General features: G+C 38.9%; 1 protein-coding gene across 2 annotated transcripts in view; it reads left to right on the top strand.

The window, feature by feature from the left end:
• LOC145978349 (corticotropin-releasing factor-binding protein) overlaps positions 1-22,287 on the top strand; it is a 129,927-nt gene that overhangs the window by 94,279 nt on the left and 13,361 nt on the right. For both annotated transcript variants that reach the window (XM_083110943.1, XM_083110945.1), the window contains exons 5-6: positions 8,528-8,703; positions 9,650-9,758. In XM_083110943.1, the coding sequence (XP_082967069.1) occupies positions 8,528-8,703; positions 9,650-9,758 (285 nt within the window). The remainder of the gene's footprint in view (positions 1-8,527; positions 8,704-9,649; positions 9,759-22,287) is intronic.

Raw genomic sequence — 22,287 nt, forward strand, 5'->3', positions numbered from 1 at the left:
AGCAAGGCTTAGCATTAAGAGTCTATAGTGCAGGGGCAAAAAGTAGGGCGGAACTGTCGCCTTTAGCCGCCACTGTCTGCAGGTAACAGTGACGTCAGACATTTTTTGTTTTGTTTAAAGCATTGATAAAGATCATATACTTGGAGGGAAGGAAATCAACAGAAAACATGTTTGAAACACGCCAGTCATTGAATTATTTCGCCACTAAACCTAGTAAATACCTCTGTGAGATATAAAAAATCCTGTAAAACCTAAAAAGATGTTTAATTTAGACACATATACCTAAAATAGGTTCTAACAAGCAAAATAGGTTATTTTAGGCACTATAAAACTTAATTAGTTGATTCGTTTTTTTATGAAACGCCGATATAACTTGTTATTTCTTATTTACGTGCAAAGGAAAAAATAGGTTAAAAACATAAAATCCGACGTCTAGCAATAAAATAAATTTCACCAAAGGAAATTTCGGTTGAAATTTCTTGCCATCACGTCAGAATTCTTCTCTAAATCAGGACTCTCCTCCACGTCATTAAGTTCAATCAACACACTACATTATAACATTGAGTTTTGGACATTTTGTGAAGGAAATTTTTATGAGGGATTTCGATTGATTGATTGATTTGGTGTTTTTAAGTCCACTTTATGCACAATAAGGCTAATCGGGACAGTTTTACTACAGTTTAAAGTGGGATCCGAACCACTATGTGCCTCCACCGGGAATCGAACACGGGAGCCCTTGCAGGGTTTTCGAAAATGGAACTTACGTAATCAAAGTTTACAATTTTCATGTCAATGTGTCTTGTGAAGATAGAAGGTGAATGAAATGCTTTCAACTCTATGGGCATTTATAGTTCAAAAATTGGAGGATTTGTATTGTAGAAAACCAATATTTTTACCACCATCTAAACAGAGCCATCTATTGAAGAAATGATGAAACTACACATTTTATTGTGAAATGAAGGCAGTAAATATACTGCTATTTTCTGAAGAAACGTGACGTGACGGGTAGAAATGGATTTTATTTTTGGAATCAGCATGCTGAAATTATTCAGAGTCAACAGTCATATGCGAGTCATCCGAACCCATGCAGGGTGGTGTAATCGTCTATGTAAATTGAGCCTCGGTAGCTCAGTCGTCGTCGGGCTCCGTGGCGGAGTGGTTCACAGTCTGCCTGCAGCTCGTGCAGGTATCAGTTCGTACCGAGCTCCGCTCTTCGCGTGAGAAGGCTTAGTGATCGAACTGTCCGAGTTAGCTAGGGCCGTATACGGTTTGCTAGTGTTGTGTTAGTTCTTTTTTCCTTTGGAGTGCAAGCGAGGTTTTGACTACAATTACCGTGAGCCAGTGAAGATACGATGAAATAGTTCACGATGAATACACAAAGAGAAAACACCTTGAAATTTGTTTTCCGTGAGGTCAAAACGCGACCTACGTCATTGGATTTTCATCGATGGTTTCATGATGTCTACCAAGTGCCTACGAACCAAGTGCTCAGTTTTGAAATAGATTACTTTCGTAAGTGTTTGTACGTGAAATTTGCGACAAAAGTGGTAGGAGAAAGGTTACTAAATGATTTTGGTGCTGAGGTAATCTACAGTGACGTAGATGGTGATCATAAAGTTGAAGTAGAATGGGCCCACCAGCGGCATGTAATCGTCAGAATCCATGTAGTCCCAATTGAATTAAGTGCAGAAGTGATAAGTCGTGTCATGAGGTCTTATGGGGAAGTGTTAAAAATTGAAGACGAGACATACTCTGCAGATCACATTTACCCTACTCGAACTGGACGTGTCTTGATTAAAATGATACTACGTAAACCCATACCCTCATATGTAACAATGAATGGAGACTCTTATTGGGTAACATACCCTGGGCAGGTACGTACGTGCCTCGCGTGTTCGGGGGAGGATCATGTAGTTGCTCAGTGCCCTAAGCGTCGATCCTCAGGGAACCAGCCCCGCAGGGGTCCGGTTAATATACCCGCTGACAATGTACCGATGGTATATGAACCAACTGTGCTACCCGTACGGACTAAACCAAGAGATTCAGCTCCGTTAGTTGCAGAAGTCCCAGCGTCAGGAGATAGCAATGGAGGGAACACGGATAGCCCCAGAATCACCGACGAGGAGACAGGTACCAGACAGGAAGTTAGTGAGAAGAATGCACCAACAGGAAGGGAAGAGATGGAGCAGCCAACATTGACCACTTCAGAGGAGATGCATCACATACCCCCGCCCCCTCCCCCAAGTGCTTTGTTCGCGGAGGCAGAATTCCCCGTAGTTACCTCTCCTAGGAAATCACGGTCAAGATCTGTATCAAGGTTACGGTCAGTGGCGGAAGAGTCCATGGTGCTACGTAGAAAGAAGAAGAAAAATAATGAATGCGTAAGTTCCACAATAGTTCATAACGAATTTAGAGTAGAACCTGGTACCCCAAAACAAGATGTTTCAAAGGGTAGTTTAACAAGTCATTCAGGAAATGTACTAATTAAAGAGAAACCTTCGACGAGTAACAAACTTACCCCAGATTTATTTAGTGGAAAGCATAGTTAATGCATTCTAGGCAGAAATTAGAGTTTAGTAATGTTGAAGAATGTAAGTAAGTTTAGTTTTCTTTTGTGGACAGTTCTAATCATGCAAACATTTACCTTGGCATCTATAAATTTGAATCAAATGCAAAGTAAGACCAAAATAATTGCTCTCAATGACTTTCTCATTAAATCGTCTATTGATGTGGCCCTCTTACAAGAGGTAGCCATAGACGATTTTTCTGTACTGAACATGTTTAAAGTTTACAACAATTTTACTCCCTTTGCACAAGGGACTGCCATAGCATGTAGGCGACACTTGAATTTACGTAATGTAGTGCCCCATCCCACGGGCAGACAAATAAGTGCCAAATTAGGCTCAGTGTTTCTCTGTAATGTGTATGCTCCGTCAGGAAGCCAAAACAGACGGGAAAGAGAAGATTTTTTTTCAACAGTTGTAGGGCCCGAGTTGACATCCCACACACTAGACACTATACTAGTGGGAGATTTTAACTGCGTAATTCGTTCACAAGATCAAAATCCAGGATACAACTTCTCACGTGCGCTCTATGAATTAACGCAGGGGTTACAACTGCGTGACGCTTGGATACACACCAATGGCGAAAGTCAAGGTTACACACATATCACCTCCAATAGTGCGTCAAGGATCGATAGGTTTTATGTCGCACCAAGATTTCAGGAATATATCATTAGTGTTCAAAATTTTCCAGTATGCTTTAGTGATCATAGTGTCCCAATTCTCAAAATAAATTTAGATTTGATCAAACCCCGACAAGGTAGCGGATACTGGCTTTTAAATAGCACATTATTACGCAATGGTAGTTATGTCCAGCTAATCAGGGAAACGTGGAACGAACTCAAGGCCTCTCGGCCAGTGCAAAAGACCCTAATCGAGTGGTGGGAAACTCGAGTTAAGCCTAAATTTCGTCAGGTCAGTAAATTCTTCAGTGCAGAGGTTAGTATAGATCAAAGAAACAAATATAATTTTTTGTATGCAGTCTTGAATGATCTCCAGCGTTTAGCATTGCAAGGTAATTTCGATCGTCCTTATGCAAATGAAATAAAAGCGCAATTACTTGCTATACATAGGAAACGAAAATCTGCAGCAATAATAAAGAGCAAGATTCTTCCTATAGACCCAGACGAGCAAGCCACACTAAGTCACATTCTTCAAGAACATAAACACGCCAGGAGTCACGTTATTCATAAATTAACTTCAGATTCCGGTGAAGTTGTCACCAGCCCTCATAGTATACACGACAGGTTTTTGCAATACTATAAAAATCTTCTTGGTCAAGCCTTTAATCCAACAGAAACGCAATGCAATTTTTTGAACTACCTCCCTGCGTCACTGACAGAAAATGAAAGAACTGAGCTCACACAACCGTTTAGTAAAAAGGAGGTTCATGATGCAGTATTCAAAGCTCCGAGGAATAAAACTACAGCCGAAGATGGATTACCATCAGAATTCTATCAATGTTTCTGGGATCTAATAGGAGACGAATTAACGGAATGGGTCAACGAAGTGTTGACAACAGGGACCATAGGGAAGACCAGTAGCACGGGAGTTATAGTGTTAGTTCCCAAAAAGGCAAATCCAAAGTTCGTCACAGATTTTAGGCCAATTTCCATATTGAGCAGTGACATCAAACTTATAAGTAGGTGCATAAATCAGCGTTTAAAAAAATATATGGTTAAACTTATTGGCAATTTACAGTTCGCTTGTAATACGTCCCAAAGTATACATCACTTGCTACAAACGATAAGAGACGTAATTATTACCAAACAAAATAAGAATGCATCAGAAGCAATTCTATCTTTAGATTTTTCTCAAGCATATGACAGAGTGAGCCACGAATATCTGTACAAAGTCTTAGAAGCATATGGCTTCGGAGACACTTTTCTTAATTGGATAAAAACATTATATAATCATATGCTGCTAAAACTCAAAATAAATGGTTTCTTGACAACAAGTTTTAAAATGCGACGAGGTGTACTACAAGGTAGTCCCTTGAGTAGCACATTGTACGTCCTCACAATAGCCCCCTTTTTGTTTAGTATCCAGCATCATTTACAGGGCATTTCTATCGCTTCCACCACAATACAAGTTGGCAGTTTCATGGACGACGTCACGATTTTTCTCAAGGATGAAAGAGATCTGTACAGTGTTAAAAGCCAAATACATACTTTTGAGCTCACCTCAGGAGCAAAACTAAACAATCGAAAGTCATTCCTAATGCCCCTTGGCAAGGAGAATCCTTTCACAAACAATACGGAGATCCCTGTAGACAAGAAAATAAAAGTTTTAGGTATAAACTTCTATGCAAATATCGATGAAACGATCGAAGCCAATAGTAATCTCACGTGCGAGAGGGCAATCTACGTCCTCAGAGTGAACAAGATGCGCTCTCTGAGTTTAAAAACACGAGTAAGATTTATCAACGTTTTTGCTCTCTCTAAACTTTGGTGTGTAGCAAAAATCCTGCCCTTCAAAACACAGCACTTAGCCAAGGTCAACAAAGCTGTTGGCTGCTTTTTGTGGCACGATACAATTTTCCGGGTGGCAATAAATGAGGTCACGTCATCAGAGAAGACAGGTGGTTTGGCACTAATACACGTGAACACACAGGCAAGAGCATTGTTTGTACAGACTGGCCTTAAAACAGCTTTCTCACTGCACGAGTCAACGACCCAAGCATGTATACAGACGATAATACAGGACATTCCATTAGAAGCTCCCATCGATATCCAAAGTATCCCCAAAAGATTTTCGTTTTATAAGGACATCGCTTTACAGGTATGCTACCAGTTATTACGACATGAGACAATTACACCATCTGTCAAAAAGTTATATAGTGAAATCAATAGTTTCAAGCACACAGTACCACGAATAGTCAGGGATTTCAATACACATAATTGGCCACAAATATGGGAAAATGTCTCCGCCAAACACCTTTCAAAAGCTGGCCAATCAATATGGTACAAAGTGGTTCATCGTGTTATAGTGACAAGAGATAGGACATACCAATATGGAATCAGTGACTCTCCTAACTGTATATCATGCAACGTGCCTGACTCTTTAGCCCACAGGCTAACGAAGTGTCGAAACTCCTCCACGGCGTGGAACAAATTGCGAACAATGCTCAGTCGTATATGCCGCACCTCATTAACAAAGTTTACGGATACAGATATAGTTTTTCCTGCTTTCAATTTTTATCCACCAACAAAACAACGAGCAGTACAATGGTTGATAACAGAATACTTATTATATATATTTCACAATGACGAGAGCAGTTTTAAGAAACAATTCAGTATCTTCTTGCAAGAACAATATGAAAAAATTCCTCTCCAAGCAAGGAAGAAATGGTATGCAAATTTCTTATTAGTGCTTTATACTTAATTTAGGTCAAACAAAAATGTAAAGGTTAACCAGATAGAAATACGAATTGTAATAGCAGTACTACACTTATGTCAAAAACAATGTAATTCCATAACTTGTATATCAGAATGAGACAATAAAAAAATAAAAAAAGAGTGGTTATCTCAGCGTGCTACGACGCCAGGGGTCCCGGGTTCGATCCCGACGGAGGTAAACCGGAATTCTTTCCATCTGTTCAAGCGGCTCCTGCGCCCACCCAGCATCCTATAAAGTGGGTAACTGGAAGAAACTTCGGGCGGTGAAGGCGGCCAGAGGCGTGTTGCAGATCACATCGCCCACACCTTCGGCTGTGATGAAGAAAGTGTGGAGCCCTAACACCCCCTATACGCCTTCATGGCGAGGTGTAAAGCACAGGGGAGCACTTTACATTTTTTAATTTTATGTAAACCGATAATCAATATTTTTCACATCAGTGATATAGTAACCATTGCAGGAACTCAAAAAAAATATGTTTAAATTCCCACAACTCAGTTTCTGGCAAGACAACGTATATGGTGAAGAATTGCATCTTGATTCTTACAATTACTTGGCTTGTCTCTCAACTACACTACACACACACACTCACTATAGTCTCTTATTTCTCTAGTTTCCTCACTAAATTAAAATGTAAATGCAGGAGAAGGGGTTCCCATAATCTTTTAGCACAGTGAAAGAAAAATATACAAAACAACCTTGTTTTGTAAGGTGCTGCCACCTAGGCAACCAATGTTGCACACTGCCAGTGCCTGGGGCACTACCAAGGTTATTAGAGGTTAGGCCAATCGCTTGTTGTCCTCGTGGTGACGAAACGACGGTAAGAGGTGAGTTTAACCATTGAAACGAAATCCAAATCGATGCGCTAGTGTTGCAATATGCAGATAGGGAACAATGTCAGAGACTCAACACACGAAATCGAGTACACAAATGAGCATTTCCTGATGTAAGATGCTTTCTCCTTTGTATCCAATAAGCCCATGTAAAGTTTATGGTTTCAGTTAAATTGAATATACTGGCGGGTAGCCAATTATACATAACATGAAATAAAAACAATTGCGCAATGTTTAAAACCAGCATTTTTTTGTTTCAATGTGTTTCAATATAAACACAAAATGTAATACAAATAATACATCCTCCAATGTAATTTGATGAAGTTTAGTAAATCACTCTATGAGTTTCTTGAGCCGCGGTCCATTTATATTTAAACCGTGCTCAATGGATTCGTAACTTCAAGTTGCCGTTTGATGGCGCTAGTGGCTACGGCATCTCCTTTCCCACTGGCTATGGTAAACATTCTAACCTAGAGAGTGTTCTTGTTCTGGTGTTTAATATTTGCATATTGCAACACTGTCGGTACGTTGCTTCACGTGGCTTCACATTAAAGCGATGCATTCACTTTACCGCTAACACGTCATTGCACACAAAAAATTGTGAAACGTCTAAGTTAGGTATTTCTGTTTAAATTATATTATTTTAGGTCAATGCCCACAATGTATTAACAATTCTGCAGAATTAGGCCAGCCACACACAGGACACGAAGCGACGCAACATGACACGACGCTAAAATGTGATTGCAGATTTTGTCGATATTCACAGTAGGTCTAGGTTTGTCTTTCATAATTTGGGACGCGGGTAACGATGTGTTATAACAGTTTATTTACAGCAGAATCAATGTATCAATGCGTATGCTGTGCATATACTATTATTAGATGAATTTATATGTTTTGAATTGAATCTATATATCTAAATACTGCTACTGTCCTTGCACTGCGGCCATGTTTTTTTTTTGGGGGGGGGGGCACAGGGACTATTCAACTAGCATTTTTTTGCCCCCGTTTCCGGTCTATAATTAGAGGTCTGTGGCTGAAGAGAGTGGATTTGCGCATGCGCAGATCGTTTTGTCACAACCGCTCCACGCGAAACCAAATTCCACGGAACTTCGTTATTTTGTTGCAAACCGTCGCAACGTGATTCGATTCAAATGCTTCGTCCGGTGTGCGGTCGCCAATCAGACTAATGTTAAACCTTCCCTGAGACGGTTTGCGACAAGAATGACTCGTAGAGGCTAATCGCCACAACGGAAATATACCACGAAAAAGTATTCTCAGCATGTGTGACTTGTATTCGTCTCGGTCTCAAGTATGTAAAGTTCTGCCACGTCAAATGCCTCTTCCACACAGCTTGGGTACATACATATATTTACATACATACATACGGGAAGTTTAGAATGTGTTTAAATTATCGTATTATGGATGTTACAGAGACAAGTCTTGGTCTCGTCTGAAAGTTCCAGACGTAGACGAGACCAATTTCTTCAACTTGTCGAGGCGAGACAAAACTTAGCGTCCGAGATTCTCAATCTCGTTCGAGGCTTTGGTAATTATAATTTATGTCTGAAAATCACAATTGCTTTATCATGAAGCTTATTCACACAAACCAAGATTTTTTTGCCACACTACTAGTGTTTGTGTTAATCTGTGTAGTGTGCTTGCATACATTAAGGATAAACGTCAGTGATTTAGAGAGTTCGTAGCGTCAAACTCTAGCGTCTTTTCCTTTCACTGCAGCTTGCAATATCTTGCTGGAGGGCACAGCGGAAGTATACACGTTGAGGAATTATGGGAAACATGTGAACTGCAGCCTCACTACACTCTACCCGGCGAAGGTCAAGGTTTTGTCTCTAAGCGTGGGGATGTCCAACTCCAAGAGGAACATGGAGATTGAGACGGGGACCATACACAGGGTACTGTCAATCTTTTCATTCATTGGTATACACTTGTCAGCATACTTTGTTTTGTAGTATCTGAAGGTCAAATAAATTGTAATTTTAATTAAGATTTTTCGCATGTCAGTCTATATTTCTAGATGCTGCATGTGTCATTAAGTTGTAGCAAAATTAGAATTAAATCAGTGCATTGAAGATTACTTTTTGTATTGTGGATGCAAGCTTAGTTAGTTTTATTATTTTGTGAAATCTTTCTTTAAATTTCAGATTATAATTGGAATATATGAGCATTCGTCGTTCTCTTTTTTGCTATATTCTTAACGTACAGTCACCGGGAATAAAAATGGGATACCTATATCCTGAAATTCGAGCTTCTCTACGTGAAATAAGTGGATTTTAGTAGCAAATTTTCAATGGCAACTTCTAACACCGCCGTATAGTTATGCAACACACTTTAAAGGAAGCAAGTATTTCAGGATCGAGGTGTCCCGTTTTTATTGAAGCAGACTGTACATGCTCAGTGAGAGAACCCCTTGAGAGTATAGCGAAATTTGCAATATTTAACCAAACAAATACGAATGTTTGTTCAAGCAAAGATTACATGAGGTGTTTCTTGTTAGATATCCTACATAATCACCTGCCCTTTGCAGGATTATGCTGGAATGAAATCAATCGTAAAAACTTCAAATTTCTTGATCAGTGCCTGCAGATTTCCTATCCCTACCAACTAACAAGATAAGCTCGTTAGGTTTTACATTAGAATGAAACAGCTACTGTCGCGCGTCGGTCCAGCCATGTTTTTCCATGCATGATATTAAAGGAACTAATGGTTCTTCCATATCTCTTTCTTTAATTCTTCTATAGTTCAGATCATGATGTAAACGTTCGTAATAATGAATGGAAGACTTCTTTACACAACCTAACCTACAGGACAGTCTGGACCTAATACTAACTATTTTTACAGTGCGAAAAGAGGGGAATGCCTGACTACGTTGAGCTTGGAGGTGGTGAAGGATTAGACACATCACATCTCACAGTTTCGGATGCCATCTGTGGATTGGATTCAACACCAGGTAAGCAAGAAAATATATATATATATATTCAGGATCGTATGGCCGTGTAGAACTAAATGTAAGGAGCGGGGCAAATATAAATGCAAAAAGAAAAAAATCGTACCGATGTTTAAAAAGTAATAGGTTGCACCAAACTTTCTTAAGCAAATAATTAATATTAGTTCTACTGTCGTTGGAGTATGATGACCGTCATCGTAAAGGTGTTGATGATGTATGATATCCCCGATGGCGCAGTGGTAGCGTCGTCGCCTTGTAATCAAGGGGTCCCGGGTTCGATTGATTGATTTGGTGTTTTAAGTCCACTTTATGCAAAGTAAGTCTAATCGGGACTGGACCTACATTTTAAAGTGGGATCCGAACCACTTGTGCCTTCACGGGTATCGAATCCGGGACCACTTGATTACAAGGAAACGACCTTACCATTGCGTCATCGGGGAGGCTCTGGGTCCCGGGTTCGATACCCGGTGGAGGCACATAGTGGTTCGGACCCCACTTTAAACTGTAGGTCCAGTCTCGATTAGCCTTACTGTGCATAAAGTGGACTTAAAACACCAACTCAATCAATCAATCTTTAAGAATGGACGAGCACATGTAAGAGAGAGACAAGTGCTGGTGTGGCTTCAAGGAATATCCGCAGGTTTTTTTTTTTCAGGAAGGGACAAGCAAGGTATTTTTCCTTGTAATAGTGTTCTCTCTTTAAAAAAAAAGTCCTTCAATGAAAGCGCTTACACTAATTAACAAATTATTGTGAATAAAATTAAATTGTGTCAAACGCATAATTTTAGATTGAGTTTCATTTTCCGGGGGATGGCACCCCTTGCCTCTATGTTGTGTGCCTTGTGTGTCGATTCAATTGATTGATTTGATTGATTTAGTTTATTTTACTTCGCGTTTTGTGCCTCGAGGCTAATTTGCGAAGATGGGGATGAGTGATGAAATTGATGAATGGACATTCACAAACAACCAAGCCCGACCAGGATTCGAACCCAGGACCCTTGGCGTCGCAGCGCGATGTGCTAACCACTCGGCCACAGGGTCGGGCTGTGTGTCGATTCAAACTTGTTACAGGAACGTAGATATTACTTCTAATACCAGCGTGACAGAGTGGTTAGCACATCGCGCTACGACGCCAAGGGTCCCGGTTTCGAATCCCGGCCTGGGCATGGATGTTTGTGAGTGTCCATTCATCAATTTCATCATATCATCACTCATTCCCATCTTCGCAAATTAGCTAAAAGTGGCAGAAAAGCGACGTAAAATAAACCAAATCAGCGTTACTTTCCGACACTAGTACACAGCTTCTACTTGTTATCCTGTGCATGTTTCTCTACGTACCCCAATTTAGCTCTCGCGGTTTTCAAAGACCAAATTCTTCGTCATCCTTCAAGACTACACAACAGCTTTCCTTTCAGAGCCTAACCCCAGTCCCATCCTGTTCCCAAGGTGCTCCGTAATCCAATTTCCACGACAACCAATGGAAAAAGAGCAACGGGAGACGGGGTTCTCTGCCGCGCCAGCGGAAAGCGACAAATTGCATTCGTCATCTTAGACCTTTTGGTGTTTTGTTGCTTCCACTTTCCTTTCCTTCTTCTTCTTGGATTCTCCCTCTTTCCTTATTTGCCTCGACGCTTAATATGGTCCAATTTTCTCGGCTAATATGCTTATGGGTTCTTGCATCAGAGTTTGTGGACCCTTTTGAGGACTTCTGGAGTTGCTGCCAGGCAGGACTTTGATTTGCAAGCGCCCGGAACAAAGGGCATCGCATTAGCTAATTGGCCTTATCACATACTTAGCTGGACAACAAAGCAGTGCTGTTTGTGGCGAGGGTGTTCCAAGGTTCGGTACTTCTTCGAAAAACGGTAGTGTAGAGAGTAAAAAAAGGTGGGAACCCCCGAAGCAGCCCTTCTCCACCCGCATACATTCGAGGGTATGCGCTTACGTCCTGGTACCTTAAATATGTATAAACCAGGACGTCTTTTGCTCCGAATTTATCGGTTCCCCCGTTTTTGTTTTACGTGTACTTTATTTATGATATTGCATGTATTATAATAACTTTAAACATTGTTTGATTTATGTATTTTGATTACAAAACTTTAGATTACAAGACCTGTTGTTATTTTAAACCTATAACTAAAAATTATTTTAATATTTTATATTAGTAATTAATATAAATGATACAAACAGAGGCGTTTAGGGTTCGAACCAAGGTTACTGCTAATTTTTAGGCATGGATGTTCTAATGTAAGGAGAAATTAAAATGTACCATTAAAATTTGTCACGGTCCAAGATACGGCCGATGGAAAGAGACGATGAAGTTCCCTTTTCATCGGTCTTCGTTTACAAGCCAAATTTACCATGAATTTATCTTGAATTTAAAAATCAGGAATCGGAAATCAGAAATCAGAATACTGGACACTGAAGTAAGTTACGACATATTATTTAATACATTTCTGTAGAAATACTTACAATTCCGCTCTCCTACTGAGGCACCATAAGAAAAACACACGGATACCGACCCACAATGCGCCGGATCTAAACAAGTGAGCAACGCGGACCGCTGATGGTCGGCGTTATACGTACATAAGCTATGTTTCTAGCACCATGGCCTATCCAGTTACGTTAAAGAAGTTTGAAATCACAAAGCTAGGACTCGATGCATGGTCCAGAGAAGAGAAAACAATTTCTCTCTGGCCTATAAAGGTGCTGAAAGTTTAACTGTGAATGTTCTAAAACTGTCTCTCTAAAAAATGAATGTCGAACTGTGTATTTCCACTCTCACTTTGCACTGCCTCTGCTAAGTCCTTACTTCGTCTTTTCTTTCCGTTCTCCGAAGAATTGTCCTTCACTCTATTGGTCGTTGAACTTTTTGCTCCGCCCACACGTGGTCACTTCTGTATGTAGGGGCGATAATCGTAACACACGGGGGAGTTAAGGGTGAGAATTGCTTACTGAGAGGCGATAATCGCATAGCATGAAAACACAATAGCACCTTGTTTGAGAGCTGATCTCGAGGAATGAAAAGCATCTGTTCTAATTAATTTTAATGGCTCTCAGCTCAAATTTTATCGCACACAACTCGGACACTTCAGTAAAGTTATTCCTTCCTTTGCTGTCGAAATTGCATCGAAGCGAGGATATACGAAAAGAAATGTTCTGGCAGGGTTGGAGTTCAAAATTCTGTACTTATCCTTCTTGTCACTGAGCTGTCTATGAGCCAGACTAGCGGGCGGTGGTCTTGGAATTTATGCGTCTCGTGGAGAGCACCATGTGTAGGGCGATTGTCTAGATTCCGAGCCTGGCCACCTGCAAAATCTCACGAGGACAGAGGATCTTTGTTCAAAACAAGGGAGAAAGTCTTCTTGGGGTTTTAAATTTTAAATGCCTGAAGTTCCAGGTGATTAGCTCCTTCTCTGCCGAAATTATCTCGATAGGCTCCATCTGGGCTGAAATTATCTTGACGTGAGCCAGAGTTTAGGTGAATTTGTACGGAACAGATATGGGAGTTTATTGCCGGACACACTGTTTCCTTCACATTGAAGTAGGGGTGGTGATATAAATTTAGGCTTCATGGGAACTAACGCTCGGCGAGGCAGCTGGGTTTCTTCTCAGAGAGCAGAAAATAAGATCTTGGGGGAAAGCGTAGAAAGACCGATGGGGATATGTAATTGGCACATGGAAATGGTAATTGGCACATCGGTTATACATCCCCCTGCTCCCGAATAAAATTTGCTGAAATGTAGGGAAGCAAATTTTTTCAGTTCGCTGTTGCGTTGCCTCCTGCAGGACTTCTGATGGGTCTTGCCTACCGATGTGAACTTAGGTCAGACTGTAACCCTAGCACCCGTAGACTTAAGTGTTCGGGTCACATCTGCCTTGTATTGGCAAGTTTGCCTGCCTCTCTCTTTCTCCCATAGCTGTAGTCCTCTTCTGCTGCTTCTCCTCCTGCCTAGATTGGCTCCGGGCAAGTGAGTTGTGCCCTCACTGCTTCATTTGGTGTCCATGGCATCTTCTTCTCTCTTCTGACTGCTAACTCCGGTGTTGAGTGGCTCAGGAGCATGGTTGGTAATAATGGTGTGCTGCCCTCATTGCCTAGTCGTCTTGGAATGGTAGCCTGTCCTGGCTTCTCCTTCTGTCATCTGGTCTGTCTGACTGGAGTTCCCGTATCAGCTGGAGAAATGTGTCCGGAGTCTCCTTGGTACCTCTTCTCCTGCCATCTCTTTGGCTGTAGTATCTTATTCTGTGAAAGTTTTAAAGGCATTAGAATATGCTTAGTTGAAAGTCTTAATTTATCTTCATGCACTTTCTTCACACGTCACAACTTCAAGTCTCTTTACCACTTTAAGTTCCTTGTCTTCTTGTACTTGACCACTATGTCTCTTGATTACATTTTTACGAGCAAAGAAAATTACACAAAAATTTTGTAGCTTCTACATAGACAGTATAATTATGAAAATCAATACATGATTTAATAAGATATTATATAAAAATTGTTGGCTAGTTTAAAAATTAAAATTGAAAAATTTACCGATACACATATTAAAATAAGAAAATTCCCTTTATTTTATATTCTTCATGCACCCTTCTCTTCAATTTATCTCATTGTTTCTAGCTTATTTGATTTTTCATTACTGGGCTCAAGGCTTTACCAACACAAGTCTATTCCACTAACACACTTCATAGGTTAGACAGTATTTGCTGCACGGGCATTCAGCCCCTTACATGTGCATACTTAAAACTATAATGGCCACTATGGGCAAATCTTCTGCTCTATGGCAGGAATTATGTGTGCATCATAGGCACATTCTTTATGCTATGTAAAGCATAGGCCTCCTTGGGCAAATTAAAATTAACGCAACCCTCTTATAACACCAAAATCCTTGTTGTGTGTTGTCGGCAAGTGTATGTGGTAGATGTATTTATTCTGTGTCTTATACCTTACATTAAGTAAAATTATGCAACTTGAGCCAGTTAAAATGCCAAAATTTAAATACTCTCCTTATCAACATAAAAACAAACAGTGAATAATCATTATGGAGATCTAGCCTCCATTTTCTCCTGATCAAAGCTAAATGGTGCATGAACCTAGTTGTTATACAAACTTAATCCTTATTTTACTATACAGACCCAACTTATTTTCTTCATCATACATCACTGGCCGTTCAATGCCTTGGTTGGTCTGGCGTGTCTAGCCTATCAAATATTAACTATAATAGATCAGAATACATGTTTAGATAAAACATAGAAATAGATTAATCAATAATCAATTGATATTAATATTTTCTGTAAATATTGACAAACAAATGAAAAAGAAAACAAAGAAAACTACTTCTTCTTCTAAGTAAATAAAGGATTACATGGCACTATGACTGTGCTAAATAAACAAAATTATAAGTTTCACCACTAACTAGACATTAATAAAATGATAAGGTGACTTACTGAGTCACGTGTGTGCATTTATAGAGTTGCACCTGATTACACAAGTTTACAAAAATTAGGATTACAAAATGATAAAACATAAAATTTAAACACATCAAAAATATTAAGATAATATTATTGTTTAGATATAATGAAGAAGTTAATATGAGCAAATGTATGAGATTATTACAAACAGATGACTTAACACCACCTTCTGTTAGTTACATCATAAAATCAAAAGATTAAAATACAACTATATTACAAGTGTATGCATGTGTATGAAATTTTTCCTTTTTGGTCGAGTGTAATTGTTGTCTTACTTATTCTTAAGCAATTGTTGCAATGTTTTAGCCGCAAAGGGCAATTTTATGAGGACTACGTAGTTAGGCCCTAACTTCTAGCAGCCAAATGTCGACCTTTCACGTGGCTGATAGAATCCAGGAACCGAACACGTCCAAACCCAACCCGCATGTATATATAAAAGAGTCCCCCCCTTTGAATCCGACAGCAAGATAATATGTTGATAAAAAAAAAATCCCTTAAAGCCTAAAGAAGGCAAAGTGTAAAATAAAATATGCTCCGCGCATGAAAACTGTCGAATTCCGCAATGATTAAGTCAAATCCATATTTAAATTATGTTTAGCTCACGCTGCCATAGCGTCTTATGAGCTGTTGGGAGGACAGGTGACACGCGGTGTGCTCCAATCTTCCTCTTCCTAACTCCTTAACTTCCACACCAAAAAAATCTTTTCAAGTTACCCGGGGTATACCAAAAGTATTCCAAAATGGTGGCAAAATAAATTTTGGGTTCTAGTCTCCTTTGAGAATAGAAATTTTGATCTTTGAGGTTCTCTATAGCAAGAAATTAACCCTAGGGAGATATATAAAACGAAGAAGTTGGTCTCCCTTTTCATTTTAAATTCTTATCTATCATCAGGTCATCCGTCGCATTCAGCATGTATAGGTAAGCACGCATGCTGAGAAAAATATTAAAGTTGATGGTTGCAAAACCATTTCTAATGAATTGTTACTTAGTAACTATTATACTGTATGATTACACAAGTCACAGGTATGCTGGTTTAATCAGTACATCGAAGAAAGGTGATTTCGGAAAATAATTCCTCGGAACGTCAAAAATTTTCTAAAAAATTAGTTGGCAACACTGATTTTCACTAACTTTAAATGGTAGTTGGTTGCAAAACTTCTATAACACTTATATTAAATAATTAAACAAGTTCGAAGTAAATATCCTGAAATAAAAGTAAAATTTTTACATAAATTCGAAGTTTCTCGGTTTACGAGCCTCCGATACGACACCTTCGTATAAAAACTGGATAATTAAAAATAAAATTATTCAAGTCCTGGTTGATATTTTGTAATTTCCTTCAAGGGTAGTCTATTTATGACTTCATTAATTAGTTTTCATAAAGATCCAACTGTAATTTAGCATGTTATGGCTGATTTAAAATTAGAGTTCTCCGCAAAAGTACTAGTTCAGACAAAATGTGGATTTTTATGTCATAGTAGTTCAATTTTATGAAGCAATACAAGCTTAACTCTTTATATTTAAGTAACTTATAGTTTAATTGTTATTATTAAGTTCTAAATGTAAGATTTTGTTACAAAAATTGTAGCTTTTATGCTGAAAATTCATTTTAAGTGCCTTATTTAACAGCGTAACGCTTTTAAGTTTGGAAAATGAAAGATAAGCCAAATATTGTTTTAAGAACCAATTTTTACGTTGAAGGAGAAATAAAGAACAAGATTCTATTTACGCCATCCTGAGAATCAAGTGTAAAAGAGTCTCCCAGCCTCCAGTCCTTTAAGAGGACTTCCCTTTCGGCATGGGATTACGTAATGCTATTCGCAACATATGATATGCCATCTATCTATATATTTCTCCAAAATACAGTTTTAAAAAATCTTTCTCTTCCTTTTTTCTACTCTATAAATGTATTAAGATATCATGGTAGTCTAAAAACACTACTGGTACCAATAAATCTGGTATGCAAAGTTTCTATCGGTTCAAAAAATGATAATCATAGTGGCTGCTATGCCATCTTGCAGAAATTTTGTAAAATACAGCTAATTTCTGATCTAATTTTGCTATCATTTTGTAAACAACTCAAAAACTGTATGTTGGTAAGAAGTATGGGGTGTTTCTGCTGTTCCGCAGCTACGAAGTTACTGAAAAAATTAATTTTGGAAGAAATTGCTCATTATTTACACTTATATTGATGTAATAAGTGTGTACATTGCACAGTCATCATAAAAATCTGGCCTCTTACCTTCTGGTACATTTGTGTACTTTACATCTCTTCTTTTTTCTGTTACCCTTCCATACTTGAAATATTTTATGCATGTTGGGTGTTGTCTGGCCTACATGGTTACGGAACGAGGCGGAAACGTCGTGCCGTCCTTTACCTTTGACATTACGCAGAGCCGTACGGGTGTTGATCAATGCTACGTTAACTTCGTCTACTAGAATGCTAAAAAGATATGCTTTAGTGTCTTGGCTACAGTTAAGATTCATGAGTAGTGACATACTTTCATTGCTGGTTAGGTTAACGCTAGCTTCTGTACATTTAGTGCCCCTGCTCATTTCCTTGCTGGCAGGCAAATCATAGAGGGGTATCATTAATTCATTCACGTACTTGCTACCTTGAGCTATCATTAATGTAGATGCATTATTCTTGCCATTACGCTCTACTTTCCCCCTTATTCCCCTTCTCTCATTAATCCTCCAACTTTCAAAGCTACGCAGCCTACTCCTAACCTTCTCATTACGGTACATCAATCCTATTTCACCATACTCAATTAGCCTTAATTCATCAGCAATAATCTTCTTAAAGTGGGTCATATCCCCCCTCACTCCTAGCTCAAAAGTTACTCTATTACTAATATCAAACTCATGCTTCTTAGCTCTATCAAAATCCATAACAATAGCATTGTCTTCATTAGGCCTAACTTCTGCCTGCTGTACCTCACTAACAATTAATTCATCATCATAACTCTCTAAGAGTGCATTTATTTTGTCTCCCCCTTCTTCATTTTCTTTAATTAACTTTTCATTACTCTCTTCCAAACTTCGATCTAGTTTTTCATTAATTGAATCCACTTTTCCGCATAATTGCCATATTGCTCTCAAAGCTTCATTCAGGGACTCCTTAAGTCCCTCCATTGATGCTGCCATTTTTCAATTATAGTTTTCTTAGTTATGAGATTAACATATCTCTTCCCCCTGGCATTATAAAACAACACTAGAAATTCTTAATGCATGGTCGTCTATTAACTTATCATACTTTATTTTCATGGTAGCTATTAAGTTATTTCGCCCTCAAATTTAGCTTCTAGCTTCATAGTTCCCCTTTACTTATACTTTCGCTTTTTACTTATGTGCATTTAAAAATATATAAACAAATCACTCGCTGTCATTTTTCTAAGCGTGACGTATTCTACTCGGAAGTTAGTTCACTCGCGAGGCATGCAACTACCATTTAGTGTCCTGATTTCTTTATGAAATTTAGGGCAAATTTAGAACATTTAGAATTTTAGAAACGGTACATTAAACTTGGCTTGTAAACAAGTCCCTGTTCGGGAAAAGCCATTTATATTAGTAATTAATATAAATGATACAAACAGAGGCGTTTAGGGTTCGAACCAAGGTTACTGCTAATTTTTAGGCATGGATGTTCTAATGTAAGGAGAAATTAAAATGTACCATTAAAATTTGTCACGGTCCAAGATACGGCCGATGGAAAGAGACGATGAAGTTCCCTTTTCATCGGTCTTCGTTTACAAGCCAAATTTACCATGAATTTATCTTGAATTTAAAAATCAGGAATCGGAAATCAGAAATCAGAATACTGGACACTGAAGTAAGTTACGACATATTATTTAATACATTTCTGTAGAAATACTTACAATTCCGCTCTCCTACTGAGGCACCATAAGAAAAACACACGGATACCGACCCACAATGCGCCGGATCTAAACAAGTGAGCAACGCGGACCGCTGATGGTCGGCGTTATACGTACATAAGCTATGTTTCTAGCACCATGGCCTATCCAGTTACGTTAAAGAAGTTTGAAATCACAAAGCTAGGACTCGATGCATGGTCCAGAGAAGAGAAAACAATTTCTCTCTGGCCTATAAAGGTGCTGAAAGTTTAACTGTGAATGTTCTAAAACTGTCTCTCTAAAAAATGAATGTCGAACTGTGTATTTCCACTCTCACTTTGCACTGCCTCTGCTAAGTCCTTACTTCGTCTTTTCTTTCCGTTCTCCGAAGAATTGTCCTTCACTCTATTGGTCGTTGAACTTTTTGCTCCGCCCACACGTGGTCACTTCTGTATGTAGGGGCGATAATCGTAACACACGGGGGAGTTAAGGGTGAGAATTGCTTACTGAGAGGCGATAATCGCATAGCATGAAAACACAATAGCACCTTGTTTGAGAGCTGATCTCGAGGAATGAAAAGCATCTGTTCTAATTAATTTTAATGGCTCTCAGCTCAAATTTTATCGCACACAACTCGGACACTTCAGTAAAGTTATTCCTTCCTTTGCTGTCGAAATTGCATCGAAGCGAGGATATACGAAAAGAAATGTTCTGGCAGGGTTGGAGTTCAAAATTCTGTACTTATCCTTCTTGTCACTGAGCTGTCTATGAGCCAGACTAGCGGGCGGTGGTCTTGGAATTTATGCGTCTCGTGGAGAGCACCATGTGTAGGGCGATTGTCTAGATTCCGAGCCTGGCCACCTGCAAAATCTCACGAGGACAGAGGATCTTTGTTCAAAACAAGGGAGAAAGTCTTCTTGGGGTTTTAAATTTTAAATGCCTGAAGTTCCAGGTGATTAGCTCCTTCTCTGCCGAAATTATCTCGATAGGCTCCATCTGGGCTGAAATTATCTTGACGTGAGCCAGAGTTTAGGTGAATTTGTACGGAACAGATATGGGAGTTTATTGCCGGACACACTGTTTCCTTCACATTGAAGTAGGGGTGGTGATATAAATTTAGGCTTCATGGGAACTAACGCTCGGCGAGGCAGCTGGGTTTCTTCTCAGAGAGCAGAAAATAAGATCTTGGGGGAAAGCGTAGAAAGACCGATGGGGATATGTAATTGGCACATGGAAATGGTAATTGGCACATCGGTTATAATTTGTGGTTGCTGTTTTTTTTTGTGTGTGTGTGTGTGTACGTGGTACGTGTTTTTTCTTATTTTTATGGATTGGGGTGTATGTAAGAGTAACTGAAATGAAATTTAAAGCAAAAACAAGAGTAAGTGTAATTGTATTGCAGAAATAATAATAATATAAATACAATTAAGAATAATGCTAAAATATTTTTTCAAAACTGCTAAAGAGATAGGTTTGGAAGTTAACCAAGAGAAAACTAAATATATGCTTACAGGCCGAAACCAAGTGTTAGGTAATAATCAAAATCTAATTTTTGATAACAACTCGTTTGAACCAGTTTTCAAATTCAAATACTTAGGAGTAATGTTAACAAATGAAAATTATATTAAAGAGGAAATAAAAGTAGGCTTAATTCAGGAAATGCATGTTACTTCTCTCTTCATAAACTTTTGTCTTCTCGTTTAATATCTAAGAAACTAAAAGTTAAAATATACAAAACCGTAATTTTGCCTATAGTATTATATGGGTGTGAAACTTGGTCCCTTACATTGAAAGAGGAACATAAATTGAGAGTATTTGAAAATAAGATCCTTGGAAAAATATTTGGACCTAAAAGGGATGAGGAGACAGGTGAGTGGAGAAGGTTACATAATTTAGAAGTACATAATTTGTATTCATGTCCAGATATTATTAGAATAATTAAATCAAGAAGACTTAGATGGGCAGGCCATGTGGCACGAATGGGAGAGGAAAGAGGAGTTTACAGGATTCTTGTTGGGAAACCTGATGGTAAGAGACCTGTAGGAAGGCCAAGACGAAGATGGAGGGACAACGTTGAGATGGACCTAAGGGAAATCGGTAGGGATGGAAAAGAGTATATAGAACTTGCTGAAGGCAGAGAAAGATGGAAGGCCTGTGTTGCTGCAGCCATGAACCTTCGGGTTTAAGAAGGCTAGAGAGTTAGTTAGTTAGTAATAATAATAATTATATAAACCATGAAATATGATACGGAAAAGAGGATGAGGTTAGTGTATCGGTTATGATCGAGAGTAGATAAAGAGTTATTGCATCACAAAACATTTATATATACACAAAACGATAATGAAGTTATTACAATTTAGTACAGTTTTGTTATTATAAATGTATTGCAGGATTATATTTCAGCTTGAACACTTTAGTAATGGTTATATACAGGGTGTATAAAAACATGTGTCAGAAACTTTAGGGATTTATTCTTGACATCAAAACAAAACAAAAAGTTCATATGAGCATGGGTCCAAAAATCCTTCGTTAGGGACGTATGAAAGGAAATAATATTCATGGCACAAAAATGAGACATTGACCAAACACATTTACATGTATGAAAGGATTTAATATTCATGGCACAAAAAAGATACATTTACCAAACACATTGCCATTTACAAAAATTGCTCGAAGTGACCGCCTCCTGCTTCCATGCATCCCCTGAGTCTGCGTTCCATACTTTGCCGTACGTTGTGGAAAACACCTGATGTGTTCCTTATTTGGTCAAATCCATGTTGGATACGCTCCCTCAGAACATCGACATTGGGTACAGGAGTTGAATGTACCAAGGATTTTAAATGTCCCAAAAGGAAAATATCCATTGGGTTTAAATCTGGCGATCGGGCAGGCCATGCAATGGATCCCCCGCGACCAATCCATCTGTTCGGAAACTGGTTATCGAGAAAATGGCGAACTATCCGTGTAAAATGCGGTGGAGCACCATCGTGCATAAACCACATTCGTTGGATGACGTCTAGAGGTACATCATCAAGTAAATGCAGCAACTCATGTCTGAGAAACTGTAGATACGTTTGTCCAGTCAGACTTTGCGGAAAGAAGTAGGGACAATGAGATGAACACGTTGAGGCTGAACTTCTGTTGATGTTTGTCTTGTCGCACTGCATGAGGGTTTTCATAAGCCCAGATGTGATTGTTATGATAATTGAAGATC

The sequence above is a fragment of the Lepisma saccharinum genome, chromosome 24 (assembly GCF_977018435.1).
Source record: "Lepisma saccharinum chromosome 24, izLepSacc3.1, whole genome shotgun sequence".
NCBI lineage: Eukaryota > Metazoa > Arthropoda > Insecta > Zygentoma > Lepismatidae > Lepisma > Lepisma saccharinum.